Raw genomic sequence first — 26,164 nt, forward strand, 5'->3', positions numbered from 1 at the left:
ATCAGGAATGTCTGCCATTGGTAGAAGCGAGGACCGGGGATAGCGGAGCATGGGTGGCATATTTGTCTTTTACATCACAGTGTCTCTCAAGATGACGTAACTTAGGGAGGGAAGAATGTCTCCGGATCCAAAGTATATTTTGATGTATAACAGGGCCTTGTGCCCACTTGTACTAAAGAGCCACATGGTTCCAAAGTATACTGTGGCCGAGATGTGCCAGGGGCAGAGCTACTGGCTTCCCACAGATAACAATCATCCCATTGGCTAAGCGGCTCCCTGACGGCTCCCCAGCAGGAGCATTGTCACATCACAACAAAGTGCCTTTGCCCGCAGACACATGGGCCTGATGGCTGGCACTGCCGGTTTCCCTGAAAAATGCACTGTCCTCTGTTCTGAGTCAGCCTTATTGTTCAGAGCTTAGGGAGTGAGGCTTAGGCCCAGATATGGGACAGTAATATGTGTGATACGCTCGTTGCCAGCAATATTGTGGCAACATCCTGATACCTAAACTTTTAATTCTGCAGTGCTCTGAGGTGGCCTCCGTCTTCCCTGACCCCCAAAGCTTGAACACCTATTTATCCCCAAGTCAAATACCACCTCCTCTGAAGTCTTCCAGGACCACCACCACCACCACCACTCACCAGAGTTACTGGTTTGTGTCACCTCGGCATCTAGGACATTGCCAATAAATATTTAACAGTTGAAGGAACAGATTAAACCGTGCCGATACTTAAGAAATTGGACATGAACTACCATGATTTTTGAGACTCGAGAAGGTGAGAGGACAGTGACTTTTCCAGAAGTTTGTCCTCGGATCTGCTCTGATCACGGGTGAAGTAGATTCTAGCCGGACAACCTAGTAGAGGAGGGGCTCTGCTTGCTGTGTTCAGGGGGCCGGAGGTAACAGGAGGGATGGGCTCTGGACAATATGCTGATGGTTCGGAAAAGTCCTAGACCAGGGACTAATGAGCAGAGACTGATACGTGTTGAAAGCATGTCACTTGTGTGTTTCTCTGCTTTGGGCTTGTACAACAATCATTGATGTATCTCTCACTGGTTTATAGAAAGCAGATAACTGACGTAGTAAGTTGTAGCTTGACTTAGATGTATTACATAGCCACGGAAATGTTAACTAGTGTTCAAAGGTCTACCGAAAATCAGATCTGGTGTGTTGTGTCTGCTGGGATGCAAGTAATAGAAAGCAAAACCCCAAAGGGCTTATACAATAAGAAAGAAAGCTTTATCAAAAACAAGAAGCCTTGCAGTAGGGGCTTTGGTTATTCCCGCAGCTCCCTCACATTTTGAAGGGATACTTTGGCATCCTCTCAGAGGCACTTTTGTCTCCACAGTAGCTCCCTCCTGTTTGGAAAGTAGCTGCTGTGATTCCAGGCAATTCACAGTAAAGAGCAAGTAACCTATCCCCAAAGGCCCCCTGCCAGCCCTGTCTTCACATCACAGTTGGCTAGAAGTGGGAAGTAGGTCAATGCCCACCCTAACAAATCACTGGGAAGGGAAATGGGATTGCTAAAACTTGCTTAAGTAATTAGGATTTACTCCTAAACTGAAGATAGTGTCACTTTCTTGGGAGAATTATGAGTTGGGAGAGACAACAAAATCAGGATTCTTTTAATATGGAGAAAGAGGAAGGGGTTTGGCAACTTCTCGTAATTTAGCCGTCATCTGGTGAGGTAAAGACAACACATAAAAAATCAGTTCGGGTAAGACAGAAACAGTTCCATTACCTGAGTTTACCAATGAAATCCAATCCTCCACACCCAAATTAGGACAGTTTGTTGACTGTAAAGACATAGGTCATTCCACTAGGAGGGGACATTTCTTTGAGATAAGAAAGTGAGAAGGAACAGCCTTGAAAGAACAGGGAGAGAAGCTCCCTAAGAGGACATTTCTTAGGCAAAGTTCCTAAGGCAGGAAACTGAAAGGATAAGAAAGCACTGGAATAATTGGCTCACAGTCACCCAGAAGACAATGGCAGGTGGGAAGGGTAGAGATGGGGGACAAAGGGACATTCACAGCCTTGTAGATTGTGTTAAGAAGCTTGGGGGTTTTATTCTGTATGCAATGGGAAGCTACTAAAGGATTAGATAAATCCTAAGCAGAATCATTTTATATGTTGGAAAGCGTAACTCCATTTAATGTAGGCAGTATATCCTTAGAGAAGCTACTTATGAAGTCCCAATAAACTGTTGCCAGGGGAGCCTGTGTGGCTCAGTCAGTTGAGCGTCTGACTTCAGCTCAGGTCATGATCTCACAGTTTGTGAGTTCGAGCCCCGCGTCAGGCATGTGCTGACAGCTCAGAGCCTGCAGCCTGCTTCGGATTCTGGGTCTCCCTCTCTCTCTGCCCCTCCCCCACTCACACTCTATCTCTCCCTCTCTCAAAAATAAATAAACGTTTTAAAAAAAAAAAGGTGCAAGGAATTCAACTTCTTCACATTGGTTTTATGCAAAGCTGACCTTTAGTTGGTAGATGCCTGTTTATAGACCCTGTAGCCCAGAGCAATGACTTATTCGGAAGCAAACTCTTAAGACATGCTGAATAAACAATAGTGCCTCTGAAGAGAAATGAAAGCTCCTATTTCCCAATCTGGTGAGGCTGCTACTCACTTCAACAGTTGTTCACTGGTTAATCTCCTAACTGACTTAGACCTTTGAAGGGGCTGCTGCCAGGAAAATGATGGCCAAGCACATCTCCCCACATGGTCTGCCAGCTTTGCTTTGTCATGCGTGTGGTCTGCATGGTCTGGCACATATGCCTGGGGGATCAGTCTGTAACGGAGGCTGCCTGTTCCAGCTGCAAAGGTGTTTCACACCTCGGGTTGCTTCACTGAGTTCAACACATTCCAGAGCTCTCCTGTTTCCTTAAAGGCTCCTTAATAAAAATGTCATAAGTCGGTTTGTTTTTCAACAGTCTTTGAGTACCTATGCCTGTGTGGAGACAAACACATGACGGAGTTTGAACAGTGTTAGTATGTGGTTATGGAGAGCTCAGAGGAGTGAACCTGAATGGCTTCCTGGAGGAGGTGACAATAGAGCTGAGCCTTCTTCTGGCTTCTGTGAGACAGATTAGAGTGGAAAAGGGTAACCAATGATATTAGTGGTTTAAAGGCTGCTGCTGGGGTCCAAAAAGATGCCATGGAGGTCTACATTGATGAGGCCAGTCCAAAAGTAAAGGAAGAGTTGGCGGAGAGAAATAAACAGATACTCGAGCAATACAGCCGGGACTTCGAAAATGATTGGACATAGTGATGTGGGAAACAAAGGCAGAAGGAAATGGCGGATAAAATTAAATCTCCTTATAACCTGCAGCCCATTGACAAATACTTGAGGCAGGCGCAGTAAAAGGTTCTCCAGGAACTCCCTACTGTCATAATGCTAATGCTTTGCTAGAGGGAAAAACAACCTTAGCTTGACAATAGCTAGGCCTCCAGGATCCTGTGAGTCTTCTTTAGCATATGAAAATCTCATTGGAAACTTCCACTGGACTTTACCTCCCGCAACTTCATGGTATGTAACCAGTCTCTCCTCGTGGTCCCGGGGCAGCTCTTTCTGCCCACAAGTCCTTTCCCCATGCTTCAACAAAATCACCTTTTTGCACCAAAGATGTCTTCAAGAATTCTTTCTTGGTCGTCGGCTCCAGACCCCTCGCCATCGCCCCAAAACCTCATCAATAGGACAGACTTGAGATGATTCCAAGAGTTTTCAGCCAAGCCCATATCCTCCCCAAAGGATAGTTCTCCTCAAGCTGAAACACAGAGGTCACTAGACTTCCTCGTGAGAGCCTGCCCTGGATCCATTCCCCTTGTCCATGGCCTTTTGGGGGTCTGCTGATGAAGAGTAAGTGGCATTGTGTATGGTTTTCAGAATAAAGCACTGCGAAGAAGTTTTGTTGCTCTTGCTTACAAAACATTTTAAGATGCTTCTGGGTAAATGCAAATGATTATGAGTCATCTATACCTCTTTCCCACGAGCGGCAGACAGTCTTCAAAGTGTGAGTAATGTCAGAAATGAAATTATTTTCCTGAATGTTGTTTCTTTTCTCTTTTCGTTATGAAGTATATTCGGTGCTCTTCGAACTGGTGCTTATATGGTGTACATTTTGATGACCAAAGGCCTGAAGCAGTCAGTTTGTGACCAGAGTTTTTACAATGGACCTGTCAGCAAATTCTGGGCTTATGCATTTGTGCTAAGCAAAGCACCCGAACTAGGTGAGTGTCTTCTCTCCTTCCGTTTCCACCCCCACCCCCCTTGGTAGCTACACACCCACAGTATTTATTTTAAAACAAAGAAACGATTTGAAGGCCCTGTTTTATTGGTTGCAGGAAAGTTATAATTAATGAATTTGAGAGTTCTTAACTAACTTCCGCTATCTTCTTCTCTCCCCTCCTTCCTTCCTTTTCAATAATTGTTCATGGTATATACAAAGAGCAAAATAGTTTATGTAAACATGCAGACTTCCAAACACTACTGAAAATACACTGCCAGAGCATATAAAATCTACATGGCCCCTTCTGTCCAGCACATTAGCAGCTGTGCTAAGATGCAAATATGGAGGAAAATTCACAATGCAGCAATTTCCCAGTCCCACATGGAAGCATACTTTCATCCTGCTGTTAGATTCAGACCTAGAAACTAGCCTTTCATTTGGGTATCCTCATGTTCTAAGTAACAAATGCTAAGCATTGGTTTCTGATGTTTGATTTTAATCATCTAAGGAACGGGCCTTGGAGAAGAGGAATATGGCCACCTTCTAGAAATTAATCCAAAATAACTCCCAGTGTATGTAGGGTGTTTTTTTTCTTCTTCTTCTTCAACTCTTTAATGGTCTTGAATACAAGTGTGGCATAGGTTAGCAGAAACTGTGGAAAATTTGTGACTAAGGATTTGACGTGGATGTAGTTCACCAATATCTTTACTGTCGGAGAAAGTGATCTGCTGGTGATCATAAACTCTGGGTTCATCCATGAGCAGTACTGGTCATCATCTCAAAACTGGTTTATATCCTCAGGGAACACCTACTCTCTGGGTTTTTTAATTTTTTATATGGAGTTAAGAATTGTATTATTTAGTTCAAAATATTTATTTATAGATTGTATTCCCTCTCCTGTTTCTCCTAAAAAGGGGGTTAGAGGTTGTACTTTCACTGTAAGCCATGTTACAATACAAACTACCCAGAGTCTTTCTTTAAGGTGTCCCTACTTCATATCCTGTGTCTGTTCACAATGGATGTGAGATCTCTCTGATGTGTATGTTGACAATCTACCACTTTCTACCAGCTGCTTTATATATCCTGCCTACAGAGAACTGGCAATGGATTTGAACTATTGGTTTGACTATTAGTTTCCCAAATCAAAGACAAGGAAAACTTCAGAAAACCTTTCCTAAGAAAAGCAGGGGTATGTAGAGGGGTCCTCTCCAAAATAAGTAGATCACCGTTGTGTGTACAGAGTCTATGAAAGCAGACTTAGGGTAAAATGCATTAGTATGGATGTATTCATTCATTCACTTAATATATTTATGTTAAGCACCTACAATGGATGTTTAATAGAGGCTGGAATAGAATGTCTAATCCATCTAAAAAGAAATTTAGAATAGGAGTTTTATGAACCAGGCCACAGGACGCTATTTTTTTATGTTTGAATTGAGACCACAAGCTGTCAAATCTTAGACTAGAAAAATGTTTTCCAAACTTGGAGCCATACACAGTGCCTAAAACAGATGTGTTTTTAGGAATTTCAAAATTCTAAGGGAACATGTTAATTTTGTGTTTGCATTTATAGATGAAATAAAAGATTGTCTTGCCAGATATATTTCTTTCATAGTGATGCTTTAGATTCATAGAATTTCTGAGGCAGATTACTTTTTCTCAAACAGGGGTTGGTCTAAGAATATGAGCGTGCATTCTCATGTATTCCCCTGGGGTTTTGTGACATTTTCTTTAAAATCCATACATTATTAATGTTTGAGAACCATTCACTTTGAGAAATATCATATCCCTTTGACTTAATTTATACTGTATAATAAGGATCCTGAACCACCCCATCTTTTTTGATACAAAACTGACTATAAATATATGAGTACAGTGAATACTTGAAACATGTAACCCCCCCCCCCACATGTTCACCACTGAACACTCTTCACAATTTCTACCTTACTACCCTCAACATATTTTTTTTCAAATCAGCAATGGTGCTTCTATGCTTCTGGCCCTTAAGCCTTAAATTGCAAAGAAACAAACTCAGTCTTTGCTTCTAGAAATCCTTTTCCTTGCAAGCACTGCTTGTCTGTGTTCTGAATTTTATGCCATTGTATTTGAGGGACTTGAAACTCAAAATAGTCCCTTCTACCTTTAGAATAACTTATCGAAGAGCCACCTCAACCTATCTATAGTGGTCATTTTTCTTCAAAGACATGAGTAGACCTCTACTGTCTGTCCTCCTATCTTCTGTTCCAGATTGACATCAAAGTTTTAGGATGGCGGACAGAGTTAAAATTTCCAGACTAGAACTATTGGTGAAGCATTTTAGAGGTGTTTGTGCTGTTATCCTGTGTCTTGTTAGAGTGTTAGTCCAGGTGATGCTAATTAATCAGCTGTCTTATTTAATCTAGACCCAAATTCACCACTCCCCACTGCCCCAAGGTAGACCTTATAATTGAACACAATTCTATTCCCTCTTGAGCCCAGAAGGAGCTGTACTGTAGTCCCTTGTGCCAGTGTTTTGATAATCTCTTTCCCTAAGAAGCCTCATGCATCTTAGTGGGTTGTAGGTTGGATATCAAACACTCCATTTCTTAATAGTTAAAATATAGAATTGAAGTGTTGACAATGGGCTAAAGAGTGGGGGAGGGGGGGGAATCCTAAACTTAATCTGGTTCTTTAATGACATTCTTCATGTAGTTTCAGGTTCATTATATAGATATTTTCATGGTCAGACTGCTTTTTTTTCTATTTTAAAATATGTTTTATTTCCTTTTGAATAGTCTGGAGCTCATTGACAATGGCCTTCCCAAACTAAACTGTTGAATGAAAATAGGTCCAAAAATCAGTACCAGTTGAGTGCCTCAAGAGATCGCCAGCCCCTAGCCCTAATTCAGTGAACATGTTTCTTGAATGCCTTCTTGTTCATTTTGGAAGTTAAGACCCTTTTCAATTTTTTCATTCTTAGAAAACATTGTTTCTACCACTTAGTTAAGAAAGATTCATCCACAGGGCACCTGGATAGCTCAGTCAGTTAAGCGTCCAACACTTGATTTTGGCTCAGAGCATGGTCTAATCTCACGTGGGTTTGATACCGCCTCGGGCTCTGCGCTGACAGTGTGGAGGCTGCTTGGGATCCTCTCTCTCCCTATCTCTCTGCTTCTCCTCCACTCACTCTCTCAAAAACAAAAAAAATAATAAACTTTAAAAAAAAAAAAAGGAAAGAAATAAAGATTTATCCACTTGGATTATTTAGAACTTTTCTTATTTTTAGGTCCTAAGCTCTGCTGTTCAATACCCTAAGATTCTGGACTCCCTTATGTGCAGCAGAAAGAAAAGGTTCCTGTGAGAAGGAACAGTTCTTCTGTGTCCAACACTGAAACTCTGTTTTCCCACTCAAACCTACATGCCTGCAGTTTTCACTATACTTTTCTTTGGGGGCTGGTGGGGGAGGGGGGAGTGGGGTAGGGATGGCAAAATACACATAATGTAAAACTTAACCATTCTCAGTATACAGCGCTGTGGCATTAAGAACACTTGAATTACTCACATCGCCATCATCCGCCCCTAGCAGTTTTTCATCTTCCCCATTCGCCACCACCCATCAAATCCTATCACCATTCCTCCTTCACTCAACTCTTAATAGCAAGAAGGGCTTTCTGTTTCAGCAGAAAACAGGGAGCTCATTTCAGTGAATTATAGAGTTACGATCTATTACAACAAATGAGGAGAAGAGAACCGCCAACCTGCTTTGTGTGCCAAAATCTTTGCGCGCCTACTGTTTGAATTATATGAAAAGCTGCTGAGATCTGCTTTTGTGAAAACTTGGAAACATCTGCTCTGAGTCTAGGTCCTTGCACAGTTGAGCTCGTCATTGTTTTTGAAACTCTGACTCAGCAGAGCTCCAGCTAACTCTGCGAAGAGAGGGGTATAGCCATCTGTGACAAACCACGCACAGTGGGCTGTCCATCTCCTGGTGACTGTGAGCAACCCGGGGGTTTCCAAATGCTGATGGGCTTCTCCAAAGCCTCACAGACACCTGTACTTAACAGGCACACAGGCTGAAGGTACAGTTCAGAAGGGACACTTAGGAATGAGAAGAGCACACCCTGCCTGCAGACTGAAAATAGCTGAATCAAAAGTAGTTAGACAGTGGTAGGGAGAACACGAACCAGCGGTACCTAAAATACATGATGTGGCTGAAGCGTCTGAGAGTCGAGAGTCCCGCTGCTGATTGTTGGCCAACATTCTTTCCATGATGCCAACCAGACCTTTGGCCAGAAAAGATTGGTTGGCCAACATCAAATAAATACACAATCCCTATCTTTGGTTTGCATTTGTAGGTCACTCTGTAGCTTTTGGCAGGCCTGTCAATACCATACCATGGCATGACGGGCTCATGACAAGTCAACTGTGAGATTATGTTGTTTCCCCAGAAGAAAAATAATTCATAACTTCCAGAGTGGTGTGACATTGCATCTCAGCTGCAATATCCAAAAAAAAAAAGTAGGTGGTCTTAAGGGAAGCCCTTCTGGAACCCCGCCAGTTTCCCCTTCCCCTTGCCCAGGAGAATCTACCATTCCTTGGGTCAGGAGCCTCCTTGGGGATACTAACCTTAATAGGGCATTGGAGACTAGCCCGGAGAGGCTCCACGACCTTTACTGGGAAATCCCATCTTCATTACTCCACCTGCCATCCTGTCTGTTCAAAAAAAAAATCATAAATGAAATCAAATTAATTTTGTTTTATAGCTCTCATGACATGTCCTTCACCTCCAGCTCCCCCATTTAAATGGAAATACCTAACATGTCTCAGATCATGCCCCCTACTCGTGAGATGTGAGACTCCTACTTAGACAGGAAAAACACAAATCAAGTTTCAATTCCAGAACTCTAGGCCCCACTTTTGGTTCCCAGTTAGCTTATTCTAATATGGTCTGTCTTTTGTCCCCTATTACTCTCCTCACACTGAAATTGTTCTTTAGACAATACAGCTTTAACATAAAAGTGATGCTAGAGTTAAAAATCAAAAGAATTAAAAAGGATGAGGTGCTTGTTACTTTACAGCAAATAACTTTTATTGCAACATGGTTGGATGTCATGGTGGATTATATACATTTCTGTTCATGCTTCGAGACTCATAAAAAACATCTTCTCAATTATGAATGACTGAATTTGTTTTTAACATATAATTCCTTGGACTTCTACCTTCTTTCCACTTTGAACAAAAGTAAGCTAGAATTATTGTGTCTGCATTATAGTTTACTGAGCCAAGGGAGGCACAAAGTAGTAATTACACAGAAATAGTGGATCTTTGACAGGCACACGAAAATAGCACAGCTTAACACTAAGAAGTAGACCCCGGGTCTCCTGATACCAGTTCTGTCCCTTAAGTATACAAGTCACAGTAACTGTCACCATCAATCATTATCAGTCTGGCTAACATTTAAAGGCATAATATGCCAGACATCTCATAAGAGAAAAAAGGACTTCCAAGAAAATTTGATAATATGTTCAGAAATACAGCAACTGATAGCTGTCCTTTTCTGTTCTAAACACATATGAAGTGATAATGTCTAACAATTCTGTAGAGAAACAAACAAATAGCTCCTGCTGAATGAAATGGGGCACCACCTATATTATTCCAACCATGACCATCAGAACCTTAAAAATCTTACCCAGACCTCACGTTCTTTGACCCTTCCGAGTGCCAAATGTTTTAGGGCATCCGTGAAGTATATAAGGGATAAGACATGGGTAAGTACTAATTCCCTTTGTGCTTAATTAGATTTCAGAATGAGACGAGGGGCCTTCTAGTTCTCGTTGTGCAAAGCAAATCAAATTCCAAAGGTCGCAAAGGATGTTGGGTTTTCCTATATCTGAGAAGAACCAGAGAGAAGAACCAGGAGCATACATCCTGTTTTCGTCCCACATCCCAATGTCTTTTCCACTTCTTTCATAGTTGTTTATGGAATTATGTGTATTTGTGACTAAGCTTGCTCTTCATCCATTTTCACATAAGTTTTTCTACAGTATATTTTTTGGAATCCTTAAGGCTTTTCAGAGAATCCTTACGTATAAATAGCATTTACCTACCTGAGCAGAATCCTAGCGTCTATAACATAAATTTCCTACCTTAGAAACAGGGGTCTTTTTCTTCAAGAGAATATTGTTAATAGATCCTGGAAAGCTTTCTCAAAGTTAACTCCATAAAAATGTGTGTCATTTTTAAGTTTTTAATGGTTCGATTCATTGATATAAAATTTTCAGATTACCATCTTCAGCAAACTGGGTAAAAGGTGACTTTTCTCTCTCTGCTTTTGTCTTTTCCTCACATTTTACTTTTCCAACTGCTGTATGTCGAGGCTTCACATTTTACAGGGAGCTTACAAAGATATGTTTTTTAGGAGAGGAGTACCTTTTGTCATATACCAAAGAAAAATGGTTTTCCTACTCTAGAGAGGCCTAAGGACATTTTGCTGAGCACTCCAATTCTAATCTGTTTGTCTCTATTGATAAATGATCTGAGAGAAGTCACTTGACTCTTCCAGACAATATTTCCTAAAATGTATGGCTGAGTTAAAAATTGGGTAACATGATTGTTAATGTCCCTTCTAGATCAAAAGTTATTAAGATTTTGTGTAAAACAGGTTTCCGAAAGTAACATTTATCGAGTGTTTTCCATGTGTCAAGAGGGCATGTTGGTTATCTTATTTAGTCCTCGGACATTTCCAAGCTACTGTTGGTATCCCCACCATCATCCCCATTTTACAGAAACTGGAAAATCGTGAGGATAAGTAACTTGCCCAAGCTCACAGAGCTAGTGCCATTCCCGGATTCTAACCCCTTCCGTGCCACGCCCAAGTGCGAGTTCAAGATGCCTACCTTCTTGTAAAAATGTGAATTACCATTATGTCATGGTCAAGGGGCTCATGCACATTTTTTGCCTTCTCTGTCTTTCAGGAGATACAATATTCATTATTCTGAGGAAGCAAAAGCTGATCTTCCTGCACTGGTACCACCACATCACTGTGCTCCTGTACTCCTGGTACTCCTACAAGGACATGGTAGCCGGGGGTGGTTGGTTTATGACCATGAACTATGGCGTGCACGCCGTGATGTACTCTTACTATGCCTTGCGAGCGGCAGGTTTCCGAGTTTCCCGGAAGTTTGCCATGTTCATCACCCTGTCCCAGATCACTCAGATGCTGATGGGCTGTGTCATTAACTACCTGGTCTTCTCCTGGATGCAGCAAGACCAGTGTCACTCTCACTTTCAGAACATCTTCTGGTCCTCACTCATGTACCTCAGCTACCTTGTGCTTTTCTGCCACTTCTTCTTTGAGGCCTACATCGGCAAGATGAGGAAAACAACGAAGGCTGAATAGTGTTGGAACTGAGGAGAAAGCCATAGCTCAGGGTCATCAAGAAAAACAATAGACAAAAGAAAATGGCACAAGGAATCACACATGGTGCAGCTACAACAAAACAAAACACATGAGCAAACACAAAACCCAAGGCAGCTTAGGGATAATTAGGTTGACGTAACCCAGTAAGTTTATGATCCTTTTTGGGTGAGGACTCACTGAGTGCACCTCCATCTCAAAGGACTGCTGCTGGAAAACCCCATTCCCCTTTCACTGTCAGTTCTAGGACAAATGAGAACAAAAGTGAGCCAGAGGCACAGAAAGAGAGAGAAGTAGAAAGTAAACAAAGGCTATTAACACTATGAAAAAAAAAACAAAAAACGTATTTAATAAGTGTTATATTTCTCTAAGAATGAAAGAAGTTTACTTAAAAAACCGTGCGAGCACATACACACACAATCCTTTCTAATCTTTTTTGACACTAAACTGGAGCCAATAGAATAGATAAAATGGAAGAGACACAGGGTGTGTATCTAGAACAATAATGCTTTTGCGAAAAGTAAAACCTTTTAAAGAAAGGTTAGTAGCTGTAGCCCCCAAAAGAAAAGATGTCTTAATCACCTCTCATGAAAACAGATGTAAACAATTGTATTTCAACTCAGAGAAAGACTGGTATCTTTCCCTTCATAGCACAGGCTCAGGCTAGTGTGGGTTTGCTAGAACCAAACGGGGCACAATACTTTTCCAAGGTTCTTCCTGGGAGGATGGAAACAACGCAGCCCAGTTCCTCAAGGGGCAGCTCCATCATGGAGCATTTCTGATAGTTTAACTGTAATTTCTACTCAGAAATGAGCTAGAAAGGATTATCCTTGGTTCAGTTGCCCTGGGCTTTGGAACCGAAGAGTAAATACAGAATAGAAAAGGTAAAACTCAACCAAATGATTTGAAAATGGATTCTGTACTACCTGTGAAAAGATCCAGCCGGATATCACTCTTGAGCTGGGAAAAAGGGGAAAGGACAGGAGGGAAAGTAGGGGGCCGAAGATGAATACAACAGACTACGCATACCCCTCTCTATTTGACTTCACACACACTCATAACTTTCCAAATGAAACCCTGTTGTACAGTCCATATTTTCTATATTTTTGTGAATTTCAAAAAGAAATCTGCAGGGCTCTTCCTGATATTGGGTGAACACTGTGTTTCCTCATCCTCTGCATTTGCTGCCTAAGCAATGCAGAGGTGTGTAAAGTGCCCTCTGCTGGTCAAGTGGAGATACTTCAACAGACACTTCATGGCAAGTTTGGCTGAACAGTTGACAACAAAGGGCCCCTTAGAGACTTATCCTTCAAATTTTAAATGATATAAAATACTCGTCATATTTTTGGCCAAATCAGAAGACATTCTTCCTGCTTCAAGTCCGCTTCAGAAATTTTTTTAAAAGGGACTTTCGCTCTGGAACTCAGAAAATCAATTTATTAAGAGCCATATTGTTTAAAAAAAAAAAAAAAGCTAGATAATATAATATTATCTGTAATATTTCAGTCCTTTACAAGCCAAATAAATGTGTAAACATTCCTAGTATTTCAAAGAAGCAATTATGTAAAATTGTTCAATGTGATATGCTAGTATTCTAATTGGTTAAGTAGCTTCATGATTAGAAAAACTAGATGAAAACGATTAGCAGCTACACTGTGTAGACTATACACACATAACCACACGTACATGCACACAGATGTGGGGTACACTCAACTTCAAAGCCCAAATGCATAGAGACACATTTTCTGGCTAGCAGAAAAGGAAAACTGTTGTTTATCTTTCTTGCTTTATTTGAGAGTGTACAGTAAAAGGGATTTTTCAGATTATTTTTATATTATTTTAGCTTTAATTGTGCTGTCATTCATGAAACAGAGCTGCTCTGCTTCTCTGTCAGAGATGACAAGGGCTTTCTCAGCATCTTGTTTATGTGTGGAATTTAAAAGAATAAAGTTTTATCCCATTCTGTGTGAATGGCTTGAACAATGAACAAAGAATCCATGCAAACCAGGTCATGACTGATAGACCCAGGGTGGGGGTGGGGCTTTGCAGGGGAGGGAAACTGTTACATCTGTGCTAAATTATTGTGAACAGTCTATGATGTCTTGACATTGGTCCAGAGATGAGAGACAATTGACGGAGGGATGTATTGTGATATTAAGGCAAAAACAGGCATGAGCTAAAAAGGTGGGACCTGCTATAACAGCTACTATGTTCTTAGGATGCAAATAATGTTATCTTGAGCTTTGAAAATCCATGATACTGTGCAATATGCTTTTTTTTTTCCTTATAAAAGAAAAGGAGCAGAATAATTAAAATGAGGAAAAGGCCAAATACAGCTGACTTGAGTTTAACTGAAGGACCAGTTAGAGCTTATCTGGTTGATTTAATTTAATTATTGAATCCATTGATTTATCATTGATCCTTCAATGCAGGTTAGAATAAGGAAATGAGCATAGACCTTAAATAGACTCTAAATGATGCTTCCAAAGCACTTTTATCTTGATACAGGTTCATACTTGTGTTCACTTGTGAGATAATTTAGAATTTTTGTTTACAGGTTGAATGTCTAATAAATAGTTTTTGAATTGGCTAAATATATCTAAAGGCTTTTCCAATGTTTATCATGGGAGGAAAAAAAAACCTTAAAAAAAAATTCTGGTATTACAGTTTCAATACAATGTTTTTAACATCTTGGCTTGATTACTTAATTATATCGAGATAAGAGGCTGGACCACTAGCCCATGGCAAATCTGAATCCTACCAGAGAATTGACTGCCACATAGATAATCCTACTATCAGTTAACATTCCAGAAAAACTTGGGCAGGCAAGTTTTTAGAACTGCCCCTCTATGCTGCAATAGATTATCTTTCTATTGGAGATTTTCCACTGCATTCCAATCCCACCATGTTGAAAACATTTCTGGGTTGAAAAACAAACATCCTTCGTTTCATATATAAGTGCATGCAATTTGATGCCTGAGGTCTGAGTATCAACCCGAGTCTACGAGTTTGCAATGAAAAACATTCTAATGAAAAACACTGGAGGTTTTATCTGGGCCTTCTAGTTTTGCTAATGAGAAAAGAGCAAATACTGTACTATTTAAATTCCTGCCAGGCCAAAGTACCAAATTAAAATCCTATATCAAGATTCTTATTCCAGATAATTTACCCTCACCCTTCTAGTCACACTCCACTATAAAAACTAGGGGGGAGGGATAGATTGCTTAAGGGGGAAGAAAGGATTGATTATATTACTCTCACTTCCCCACCTCTCTACTAATGTGGTTCTGGCCTGAATCAGAAACTTCATTTGGGTAGGAGTTTTGCAGAACAGAATGGTAGAACACTTCTGGGAAAGAGATCTACAGAATTTTTTTTTTTTTTTTTTTCTAAATCAGATGTGGTATCTTTGTGATAAAACCTGGCACATCAAAGAAACAAAGTGCCTGGAGTAAACTACACTGAGTAGAATGCTCCAGAAGTCTGGCCTCATTCCCAGACTGCAAAATTACCTGGGAGAGACAGCGTGCTCAGGTTACTCTCTTCTCTTTATTCTGATAAAACAGCCTCCCCTCAGAGACCAGGTGTCACACAACTGCCAGCTCCAGCACATCCTGAGGGCTTTTTTTTTGCTCTCTCTCGGAGTTGTTGGATTGGCCACGTGCTGATTCAAGAGAGCTGGTAGTGGAGTGGAGAAGATCCAGTAGACTTTGATCCCACAATCGAGTGCTTTGAGATGTATGTGGTGGTCCATGCCTGTCTCTTTTAGACACTTGTTTCCCTGAAAAGTTTCTGTCCCCAAGAGTGTAACTGTGTGAAAATTCCATGATGGAATCCCAGAACTTTCCAGTAGTTCAGGTTTTTTTTGTTTCCACTGATATTTTGCTATCAGTTCAGGATGATAGTTCGTCCCGTGAGTCACTGTCTCCTGTAGCTTTGTTAAGTGCTCTCTGTCTCATACACAAGATCTGATTCTTTGCGCCTCAGACCCATTACCATCAAGAAGAGATTTTGCTGAGAATGCACCACAGGGTTTGGCCTGTAGTACGCACACGCTGAAGTGAGAGCCAATAAAGCAGCGATACTCTCTTTGTGCCAACAATCAGTATGAAGTGTTAGGACCCAGTTTCCAACGTACCGACGGCCTTGGTCTGCTGGTACCCAATACTTGAGCAAAACAAGGTCAGTGCCATTATAGCATTTTTTTGAATGCCAGTTGTGACAGACTCCCAATTATAAACGTCCTCCAGCCACATGGCGGAACCCATAGCTAAGAACACCCGCACAGAGTATCGAAGAATATTCACAAGCCTGTTGAATCATCCCATTAACTTTCCTCATCCTCACTTTAAAAATTCAGGGCTCATAGAAGGGGAGACAGTAATTCCCAGGCTTCCCTTCCTCCTGAATTACACTTAGAAAAAAGTGAAACAGAAGTTGTTCTGACAATAGAAGAGAAAGCATGCATGCACACCCATGTGTGGGTTTGGAAAGGTCATAATAAGGGCATTTTAATTTTATGTCAGGCAAACAAAAGTCTTGCAGTCAGATACACTTCAGTGGAAATCTAGGCCCAAAACTACATTGTAGTAAACTTCTGAAGCAACTCGTTAAATTCAAGAAACCGGTCCCATAAGTCAGGGTCAAGCCATAATTGCAACCCACTTAGGCCAGGATCGAGGGGTCCTGACTCATGCTGGTATTTAAACAATTTCTCAACACTTGGCTCTTGAGACTTTTCTCTGTGGGCAGATATCAAGAACTCTCCAGAAGTAGCCTAATTGTGCTCCCCAGGCATGTCAGTTTCAGGCAGGTCTGTCCGGGCATGTTCAGGTAGGAGGCTGCTTGCTGCTAACTTGAAAACCGCTGAGAGATGCAGCCTCTTAGGGGCCCCAGAGCACGTTCAGATAGAAGTTCACCCACAGAAGCTTCACAGAGCAAATCACAGCAATGTTGGAGTTGTTATTTTCAAGTGCTTATTTCACAACATTCAAAGAAATATTTTTTCTTGGTATATTAAAATAAAGTCATAACTTTTGATTTAAAATCAAACTATGTTTCTGGTTTCTTTGATCTCTTGCTCTGGGCACTCCAAAGGGGGCATCCTGGACACTACAGCCTACTCAGAAATCTCAGGAAGGTCACTCCACACTTAACACCAATGTTCTCGTGGAACGTAGGTGAGTCACTGGGGGTCTCAAGTAGAGCTCAATAATGACGTAGTCCCTGAACAACTACAGATCCCACAGATACAACACTTCTTAATTTACGTGCTTTCCAGACCTATTAGCTCACCAGAGCAGTCATGGGGCAGTCACAGTTGGATAACCCATTTTACAGATGAGGAAAATTTTCTCGTTAAATCAAATGTCACAGCAGTAGAAGGAATGGAATTTTAACATCATCTTCTTAACTTCAGTTTCATTGTTGCCATTCGAATCCTTTGGAAGAAGTAGAGTATATATTAATAACATTCCAATACCTGGCACCGAACTAGGAAGCAATTTGCCATGTCACTGGACAAAGGGTTTCAGGGCAAAATGTATGTGGGGGAGAATATTTTGAAAGCATAGCACCTCTTCCCCAGGAAGGCACAGCAGATTCATTACCTGCACACCTGTAGACTATTAGCAAGGGTAGGCCTGCACCCAAGAACCTGTCATTTGGGGGATGTTTTCCACAGCCAAATTACTATGAACATGCCTCTTTTTACATCATCTCAGAATAAAGATGGAACTTTTTTTTAAATAAGAAAAAAATTTTATTTTTTAATTTTAGAGAAAGCACAAGCACAGCAGAGAGGCAGAGGGAGAGAGAATCTTAAGCAGGATCCATGCTCAGCGGGAGCCCTACACGGGCCTCAATCCCACGACCCTGGGATCATGGCCTGAGCCGAAATCAAGAGTCAGATGCTCAACAGACTGAGCCACTCAGGCACCCCAAGAAAGAGGGAACTTTATATTCCTTTGCTAACCTATTTAACGTATGCTCTTAACTCAGGATAAAATGGGGCAGGGTGGCAGGGAACTCCATGTTACTCTCAAATTATTTTATTAACTTCACTCAAAAAAAAGAAAGAAAAGCAGAAGCAAACGTAGGGGGTGTTTCTCGTTTTGATAGCAGTCTCAGAAACCCAATACAAATGACTGATAAAACCAGTGATACAATACAAGCTCCAGAGATGAATGAAGCAAGCATTAAAACATAAAGCATTTTATATCATCATCTAGCTAACAAAAAGGCTGCACTTACATTATTTCAAAACCCAGAAACTTACTCCAGCAGACTTCCTAGAAGTGGAAACATAAGAATGGGATCCGAATACCAATATTTCAGGAACATGAGCACTCTTGGCTATTTTTTGCTGTTTCAAAGTGAATGAAATTAATTGGAGTCAGGGAGTGCCTTAAATCAATGATCAGGACAGTTAAAATAATTAAGAGCTCCCCACTGATCGGTCTATACCTGATGAATCTCCAGTCCTGGCAGATCTGGGGCAGGGTCTCAGTTATTGCCAAACACCTTAGTCTACAGGGGGCCCTGCTGAGAAGCAATGGTGATGGCAGGATGTCCACAATGGGGGGATGGACATCCTGCCCCCCACCCCCCCCACACACACAACTGGATAGTCACACACGTGCTTCTGCATGTGCTGTCTGCCTCATTCCATGCTGTTCTGAAACATCATGTCACTAATAAAAGACTCTAGGCAAGATGAGAAGCTCTGGGTCAGGAAAAGATCAGATCCTACCGATGTAAAAGAGATATCTAATTCACTATCCATTTTACGCTGTCACCTTTTACATTTTCTTCTGCTTTTCATTGTTTTTCATGTACATAATAACTGAAAGAAGTAACCTTTGGTATTTCACCTTATTTATATATGCATCATAGAATATGTATTTGTGCGGAAAAGATCATACACATACACACTACGAAAACAACATTGCAACCTAAGGGTTAAACACATGTGCCAGCCCCCTCCTGACACCCCCCCCACCCCGCTGCGATCTCACTCCTGGATTCTGCTATCTTTGGTATTTTCAGGCCCCCAGGGTGAAAACCTTGTGCTACACACTGGGCTTTCATACACAGCCTCGTTTTCTATCGACTACACTAATTCCTTTCATACTAGAGGGAAAACTGCCCCCCCCCCCCCCCACACACACACACACTGGGCATTGCTCTGCTATGTTTTATTTATGAAAACTCTGATGGGTGTTTCTTAAGGCAGCCAATATCTCTCTACAAAGAGAAGGCAGTGTTCACTCTTCCTGCATCCTCCACGGTTCATAGTTCTATGTGCGTTACTATAAAATTCCAGAGCCTTTTTGCAAAACGAGCACTTTGTTTCCAAATTACAAGCAGTTCTAACTTCAACTTCGTCTCAGAGTAATCAAATTAAGACAACATAAATAAACCTACTGAGCTTCCAAACAGACTTAGGCAGCTATGCCAACTCATTTGTTCATTTACCTGTAATGTGAATTTCCCTTGGACCCACCAGCCTGTAGAGACCAACGGTTTACCAGTTTGTAGCTCCCACTGATGCAGGACCTCTGACTTCCTGCCAAGTCCTTTGCATCTAATTCTGGAAACCACCAAGGGGAGTCTCGCAGCCTCTGTCAGACATTTCTGTTATGCCATCACCCCCACCTCACTTCCTTCCCTCCCTCCCTTTTCCACCAGGCCCAGCTGCTACTGCATCTCTCTGCTGGGCCCTGAAGTCTTGCTTTCCGCACAGCCAGGTTCAGCAGTCCTCAGCAGGCGACCACCGCCCACTGCTCTCCTGTGGGGCAGGATGTCTCTTTCCCCTTGGTCACATGTGCCGTGTGAGAAAGCTGGCCCGGTTCGCTAGTCAGGGGCCAGGCATGTCTCCAGGAGACAAATTGGGGGAACAGCCATCCTCCTCTGCATGGGCAAAGCTTTCTCCTGGGTTGAGCTCAATGGACCTAGTTTCCTTCTCCACTTATGGATAAGTACCCTCCTTGGAGAGTTCATAGCCCCAGTGTAACTGGACTTTGCGGCCACTGCATTTGCTCCCCAGACTTACCCAGACATATCCACGCTTAGCAGAGGGCACAGGTAGAGCTCCTTTTCCAGAAGGCCCTGTCCCGGCCCCGTTCTCCTGCGGACTCCCTAACACCTGCCACCACTATAGGTCCAGCCATCTCCATGACTCGCTTAAATTCAGCTGAGGCTCCCTGCCACGGCCACAAATAAATAATGAAGTGCAGAGATATTTAAAACAAGTCTTTTCCCTTCCAGTGAAAATCGATTTTTGAATTAAACGGGCAAACCGCAGAAAGTCACGATAATTTCTTAGATTTGCTCTGTTTATTCCTGACTCATGGCCCATTTCCTCTGCCTCCAAGTATAAGCACAGGTTAGGGTACTCGTATTTTCTCTTCACTGCACTGTGCTTTTCTACCTTGTGAGGTTCATCTTCACAGTGGTTAAATGATTAGTTATTTGTGGACTGTTTCAAGTCTCTCTTCTTCAGTAGACTACAAGCTCTGTAGGACAGGAATCCAGTTTGCCTGTTCTCCCTAGCAATGCCAGGGCGTGGCAGAGGGCTGAATGTTAGCTGAAAGGATGAATAAATGTTGATGTGCAGTTGTGGGTGTAACCTGTACCATTTTAGTGCTCTCACTTCTTTCTCATACTAGCTGTGTGTTTAGTGTGAATGTTTGTACATGTGTGTGTTTCCGTACATCGACAAAGTCCTTGTACTTTTTCATTGTATACTAATAAACAGGCAGAACTGTATTTGCAGCTCCTGGCTTATTTGCTTAGTTACTTAATATTTGCTCACTCTACTGAAAACGTTAAAATCTCATGTAACGTAGGGTTTGTGATTAGCAAAACTTCTTGTCTAGGACTTCAGGACATAAGCTCTGGGATCCAACTGCCTTGCTCTGCCATCTGCTTGGCGGTAGTTATTTGGCAGGCCTGGGCCTCATTCCCCCCCATCTGGGCAATGGGTATAAAAATGGTACCTACTGCATAGATTTATTATGAGGATTAAATGCGATAGTCCCTGTAAAGTGCTAAACATAGTCCTTGGTATGAAATAATTGCTCAGTAAATGTTAAGCTAATATTACCACTATTACTATTGCTTTGTCATGTTCTCATTTCTGGGTGGTATATACATGAGCCTCTCTTTATTCTACACCATGAGCCTTGAGAAATTTGCCTATAGAACTCCATTGTCGTATTGTTAAAACACATTCTATAAACAAAGGAAGTGTCTTTTTCAGGCTAATAGATTATTTCCATTAGGGCAAATGTAAAGTTCTTTCCAACATTTTTGCTTGTTTCTTTTGGTAGTCATTCATGATTAGCAAAGATCCTTGAGGGGAAAAAAATATCTTTCACCTAAGCACCCACAGTTTGTGCCCAAATATTATTGTAACCTGTTCTCAGAGATCATTTGTCACCAACAGGCCTACTCCTTGCATGAATATTGTAATAACAAAAAAAATCTTACGGGTGAGTTCCTGCACTTTATAGCTTAAATATCATTTTTTGGCATAATTAATTTAAAAAGTGCCAGGACTATTAATTCGACGCAAATATCTACACGTAAACATCTCAACTGAAACAGAATGGTCTTTTTGTTTTATGGATCTGATGGGTGAATCTGTCAAGAACAAGTGTCTTGTTAGGAGGTTTTCTACTAAAAGAAACTTGACTCCGGGAACATAGATAACTCCCAAATGGTTATTATATTCAAAACACCCTAAAACATATAAAATTCTAAGCTGATTAAACATGTACTTATCACTCAAAAGTAGTGAGTGAAATATTAATCACTAGAAGCATCGTTCAATGTAGACCTATTCGCTTACCTTTAAGCTCACAAATAAACCTTTCATTCGGAAATGTCTGTAGTGTGAAGAAAACTGTGTGAATCATCAGAAGCTGCACCTGGGCTGAGAAATCACGTTTGTTTGTCTGTCCATTCCAACTAAATTAACTGCATCTCAGAGAGTGTAGGCTACAGATTCGGCTTTAACTACCAAAATGTTATAAACTTCGTTTAATTCAGGTACGATGCCACTAAAAAGGGTTCTCCTTGTCTAGAATTTCAGTGTACTTTCTGTATTACTCTGCAAATTATGTTACAGCGACGACATGTTAATTAAAGACACATGTTTCTTTCAAAATTGCAATTCTAGTCAGTGGATTTATCCAGTGTCCAGCTGTGAAACCAGAATGAAGCCAGTATCCTCAACAAATAGAGTCTTAGAACCTGTTTCTCCTTTTAAAAAAAAGAAAAGAAATAAAAGAAAAAAATCTTTTATTACATTGAGTTTGTTTATCAAGAAAGATCCTCATTACATCCAAAAAGCTATGTTAGTTCTTCCTAAAATGTCCCATATGTACATATATATGTGCATGTTAAAAAACAATTTGAAGTTTTTCTCCATTTTGAACTGCTCCTCAGAGCTTAATTCATAGGTAGTTTTATTGCACCTAACCATTGATTAAACCTTTCATTATGAGAACTCTTAAACATACATCAAAGTAAAAAGTGTAATGAGCCCTACATTCCTACCATTGAGATTTAACATTTACTAACATTTTGTTGTATTTCCCATATTCGCTTTAAAGCAAATCCCTGGCATCATGATATTTTATTCTTACATATTTCAGGAAGGATTGCTTTAAAAAAGAAAAAGACATTTTCTTACATAACCACGGTATTGATATAAAGACACCTAGCAAAATTAATAATTTCTTATTACCGTCTAGTGGCATTTTTCAAATTTCTCTGCTTATCTCCAAAATGTCTTTCTACAGAGAGTACTCCTCCTTTTTTCCCATGCCAAATGATTTATTAGAGAAACAGGGTCAATGGTCTTATGAAATGTCCTACATTCTGGATTCTCTGATTGTTAGCTTGTGGTATCATTTAACTTATTTCTCTGTCCCCAGTACTGCCTATAAATGAGAAATCAGGTCTTTTTTTTTTTTTATGTTTATTTATTTATTTTGAGAGAGATAGGGAGAGTGAAAGCGGGGGAGGGGCAGGGAGAGAGAGAATCCCAAGGAGACTCCACGCTGTCAGCACAGAGCCTGACATGGGGCTCAAACTCACAAAGCCACAAGATCATGATCTGAGCCTAAACCAAGAGTCAGTTGCTTAACCGACTGAGCCATCCAGGCGCCCTGAGAAATCAGATCTTACAGCTTCATTATATTCAGACTAAGGTTTTAGGCAAGAACATTTTTGGAGGTACTGTGTATTTCTAAAGGAGACGCATGATGCCTGGATTCCCCACTTTTAGAGAGTCTCAGATTGCCCAGGTGGCTCAAATGGCAATCTGCCCCCACTTTATAATGTCAGTATATAATATAATGTCTATATACTGTAGGCGTATACTACAGGCTCATACTTTGACATCTTTCAAATGTCTAGTTCCCTATAAATTTTTCATCTAGTCCTTTTGCCATCCATTCTGATAACACTTGCTTGAATCATTTATTTTATTGGAGGTGAAAAATCAACATTTTATCATTTTGTTTCTTTTCTACATTAACTAAAATTCTTGTGCTTAATTAAAAAGCATTCTTCATCACCTCAGGCCGTTTGGGCATCCTAAAATAACGTTTATGTAGGGAACTATACAGATAGGCAGGATAAGTCCTTAATTCTTTCCTTACATGGCAATTTTCAAAGTATCATTTTGGTGCACAAGCCACTTCCAATAGTGACAAATGAGTTTTGAGATTTTTTTTTCTCATTCACCCCCTTCTTTTTCTCATTATCTTGATGAACTAATAGAGTTTTATGTATTCAATATGTTTCAACCAATTGTAGTCATTATTCTTTTTTGGCTGCTCAAGTTATCCCATTTTGGGTCAGTGGGAGCCCTTTAGAATGGCTGCTTTATCTTTTTGTCATGACCTCAGAAGTCTGATAGCTTCTTTCCTTTTGGCACAATGGGATATTCCTTTCGGTGGGGAAAATTACCAGTTTTTTCTACTCTAAAATATTCATATTTCACAGCGACTCAGAATCCAACTACATCATCATGTTGAAAATCAACTGATTTCAAAGACTAAAAACCCACTCATGTGCTGCTCACAAAAGACATTTTAATTAATATAATCACCAGGCACACACAAGTAAGATTATCAAAGCACTTTGGGCATTTCCTCACTGGTTCTGCAATATTCCTATTAAGTTGGAACAAGATGGTTTTATCCCCGTCTAACAAGGTGAGCTGAATAGAAAGTAGAAATTTAATTGTACAGAATATGAGATGCATGTAAACCTTAAGGCATCAGTCGTGTTCTCTCACTATTAACAGAAAGCTAGTCAAGGCTTTAGAGAAATTGTACAAAGCAGTCCAAAAAGTATTATGCAAATGAGACTAACTGGCAGTTATTTAATTAAATTCCAGTGAAGTCATTTAAAAGAAGCCTTTTGACCACAAATTTAAATATTTACTCCACATAAAAATAGGTCAAGATTGACCAGAGATGTAATGTGCTGACTAGAACAAATATTCATTTATTTATTTAGTCAGTAAATATTTATGTGCCTAGACATATGACACATATGACACAGTAACATTTAGTTCCTACAGCTGTGATGTTTTAAATTAATTTCTGGAGATAGGACACACTTTCTGCAAATTTAAACCAATCATGATCAGACTAGCCCATAACCACCAAAGGTAGGATTAGAGTATCGTGATATATTTGAAAGACTTAGACATATGAGGAAGAAATTGGCCTAATTTTCCAAGATATCAAATCCTCTGAGGTCCCCAGAACTTGGCAATTGATAGTCCTTTGTTTTTGACTGTGGTTGGGTTAGAATTTCAAGCCATAAATCTGCTTTATTCTCATTTTGGTTGCCAACTTGTCATTATCACCAGCCCAACCAGCCCCAGCCACCTCATTGTCAGGCATCCTTTCTATCAAAGGGTAAGCTTGAGCCAAATGTATTCTTCCTCAGAGGACTCTCCGTGGCTGAATGGCCCAGGAGATTTCCAACAGGGGGATTTTCCATTAGATTTTACCTCTTTGTCAGCAAACGCCTTGTCACCAGGGCTGTTACTTTTCACTGTTATTTTTCAAGTGTTGTCTGATGGCTCGCTTCAGTTTACAGGGCACCATTGTGGAAAGAGCTCTGTTCTGGGAAGTGAACATTCTAGGCTGCCTATAAGCCCCTCTCTGAACTATTGCGTGTGATTTTGCACAAGCCACTGACCTTCTGTGACCCTCAGTTTCCTCAAAGCTAGATGATCTGTGAGGGTCATGATGACTCCAACTTTTTTCCCCAACTAAAATTAGATATGTCTCTCTAAAATCCTCCTAGAAATCCAAATCGGCCAAGGGAAACAAGCTCAAGGTTAGATGCAGGCTACTTTCTTCATTTATGTCACAGTGCTTTTGGTTTTTTTCAGCTGGTACAAACTTAAAATTAAGTGAAGAATTTAGGAAAACTAACTAAACGGTATTTGAGGACTTAGAAACCATCATCAAGAACTTGACTTTGATGGGGGGGGTGGGGGGGGCGCCTGGGTGGCTCAGGTGGTTAAGTATCTGACTCTTGGTTTCAGCTCAGGTCATGATCTCCCGGTTCACGACTTGGAGCCTTGAGTCTGTCTCTGTGCTGACAGTGCAGAGCCTGCTTGCGATTCTCTCTCTCTCCCTCTCTCTCTGCCCTTCCTCTGCTTATGCTTGCTTGCTCTCTAAATAAATAAATAAACAAACAAAGTTAAAAAAAAAAAAAAAGAACTTGACTTTTTTGAGGCACCTGGCTGGCTCAGTCAGTCGAGCACCCAACTCCTGATTTCAGTTCTGGTCATGATCCCAGGGTCATGGGATCGAGCCCTGTGTCAGGCTCCATGCTGAGTGTGTAGCCTGCTTAGGATTCTCTCTCTCTCTCCCTCTGCTCGCCCTACCCCATTCGTGCTCTCTCTCTTTTTTTCTTAATTTTTTTTTAGTGTTTATTATTTTTGAGAGAGAGAGAGACTGCAAGCAAGCAGGGAAAGGGCAGAGAGAGAGGCAGACACAGAATCAGAAGCAGGCTCCAGGCTCTGAGCGCTCAGGCCAGAGTCCAATGTGGGGCTCAAACTCACAGACCACGAGATCATGACCTGAGCTGTAGTCAGCCACCCAACTGACTGAGCCACCCACGCACCCCTCGTGTTCTCTCTCTTTAAAAAGATTTTTTTTAAACAAAGAATAAAAAGAACTTGACATTTTCAAAAAATAGGCTGCCATATAGAATTGACTAAATTCATCAGAAAATAATCCAATTTCTCCCTTCACTGTACTGCAGGGATGCAGCCTTGCTTCAAAGTAACTTGAATGTTGTAAGTCTCTAGGTTCCTTCTTTTAGTTGTGGTTATACCCTTGGAGGTTGTATAGCAAAATAGTAAAGAGCATGTGCTCCAGAGTCAAACTATCTAGGTTTAAATTTTGCTCTATCAATATCCATGGCTGTGTAACCATGGGCAAGTTACTTACCCTCTCTTTGCCTGAATTTATCTATGAAATGTGGGTATTAATAGTATCTCC

At 40.9% G+C, this 26,164-nt stretch overlaps 1 protein-coding gene across 1 annotated transcript in view; it reads left to right on the plus strand.

Annotated features, from left to right (window-relative positions):
- The window catches only part of ELOVL6 (ELOVL fatty acid elongase 6), a 143,465-nt gene extending 129,876 nt beyond the window's left edge, over positions 1–13,589 (plus strand). The window contains exons 4-5 of the mRNA XM_042935682.1: positions 4,072–4,223; positions 11,176–13,589. Of these exons, the coding sequence (XP_042791616.1) occupies positions 4,072–4,223; positions 11,176–11,600 (577 nt within the window). The 3' untranslated portion in view covers positions 11,601–13,589. The remainder of the gene's footprint in view (positions 1–4,071; positions 4,224–11,175) is intronic.
- The last annotated feature ends 12,575 nt before the right edge of the window (positions 13,590–26,164 follow it).

This window comes from Panthera leo, chromosome B1 (assembly GCF_018350215.1).
Source record: "Panthera leo isolate Ple1 chromosome B1, P.leo_Ple1_pat1.1, whole genome shotgun sequence".
In the NCBI taxonomy this organism is placed as follows: domain Eukaryota; kingdom Metazoa; phylum Chordata; class Mammalia; order Carnivora; family Felidae; genus Panthera; species Panthera leo.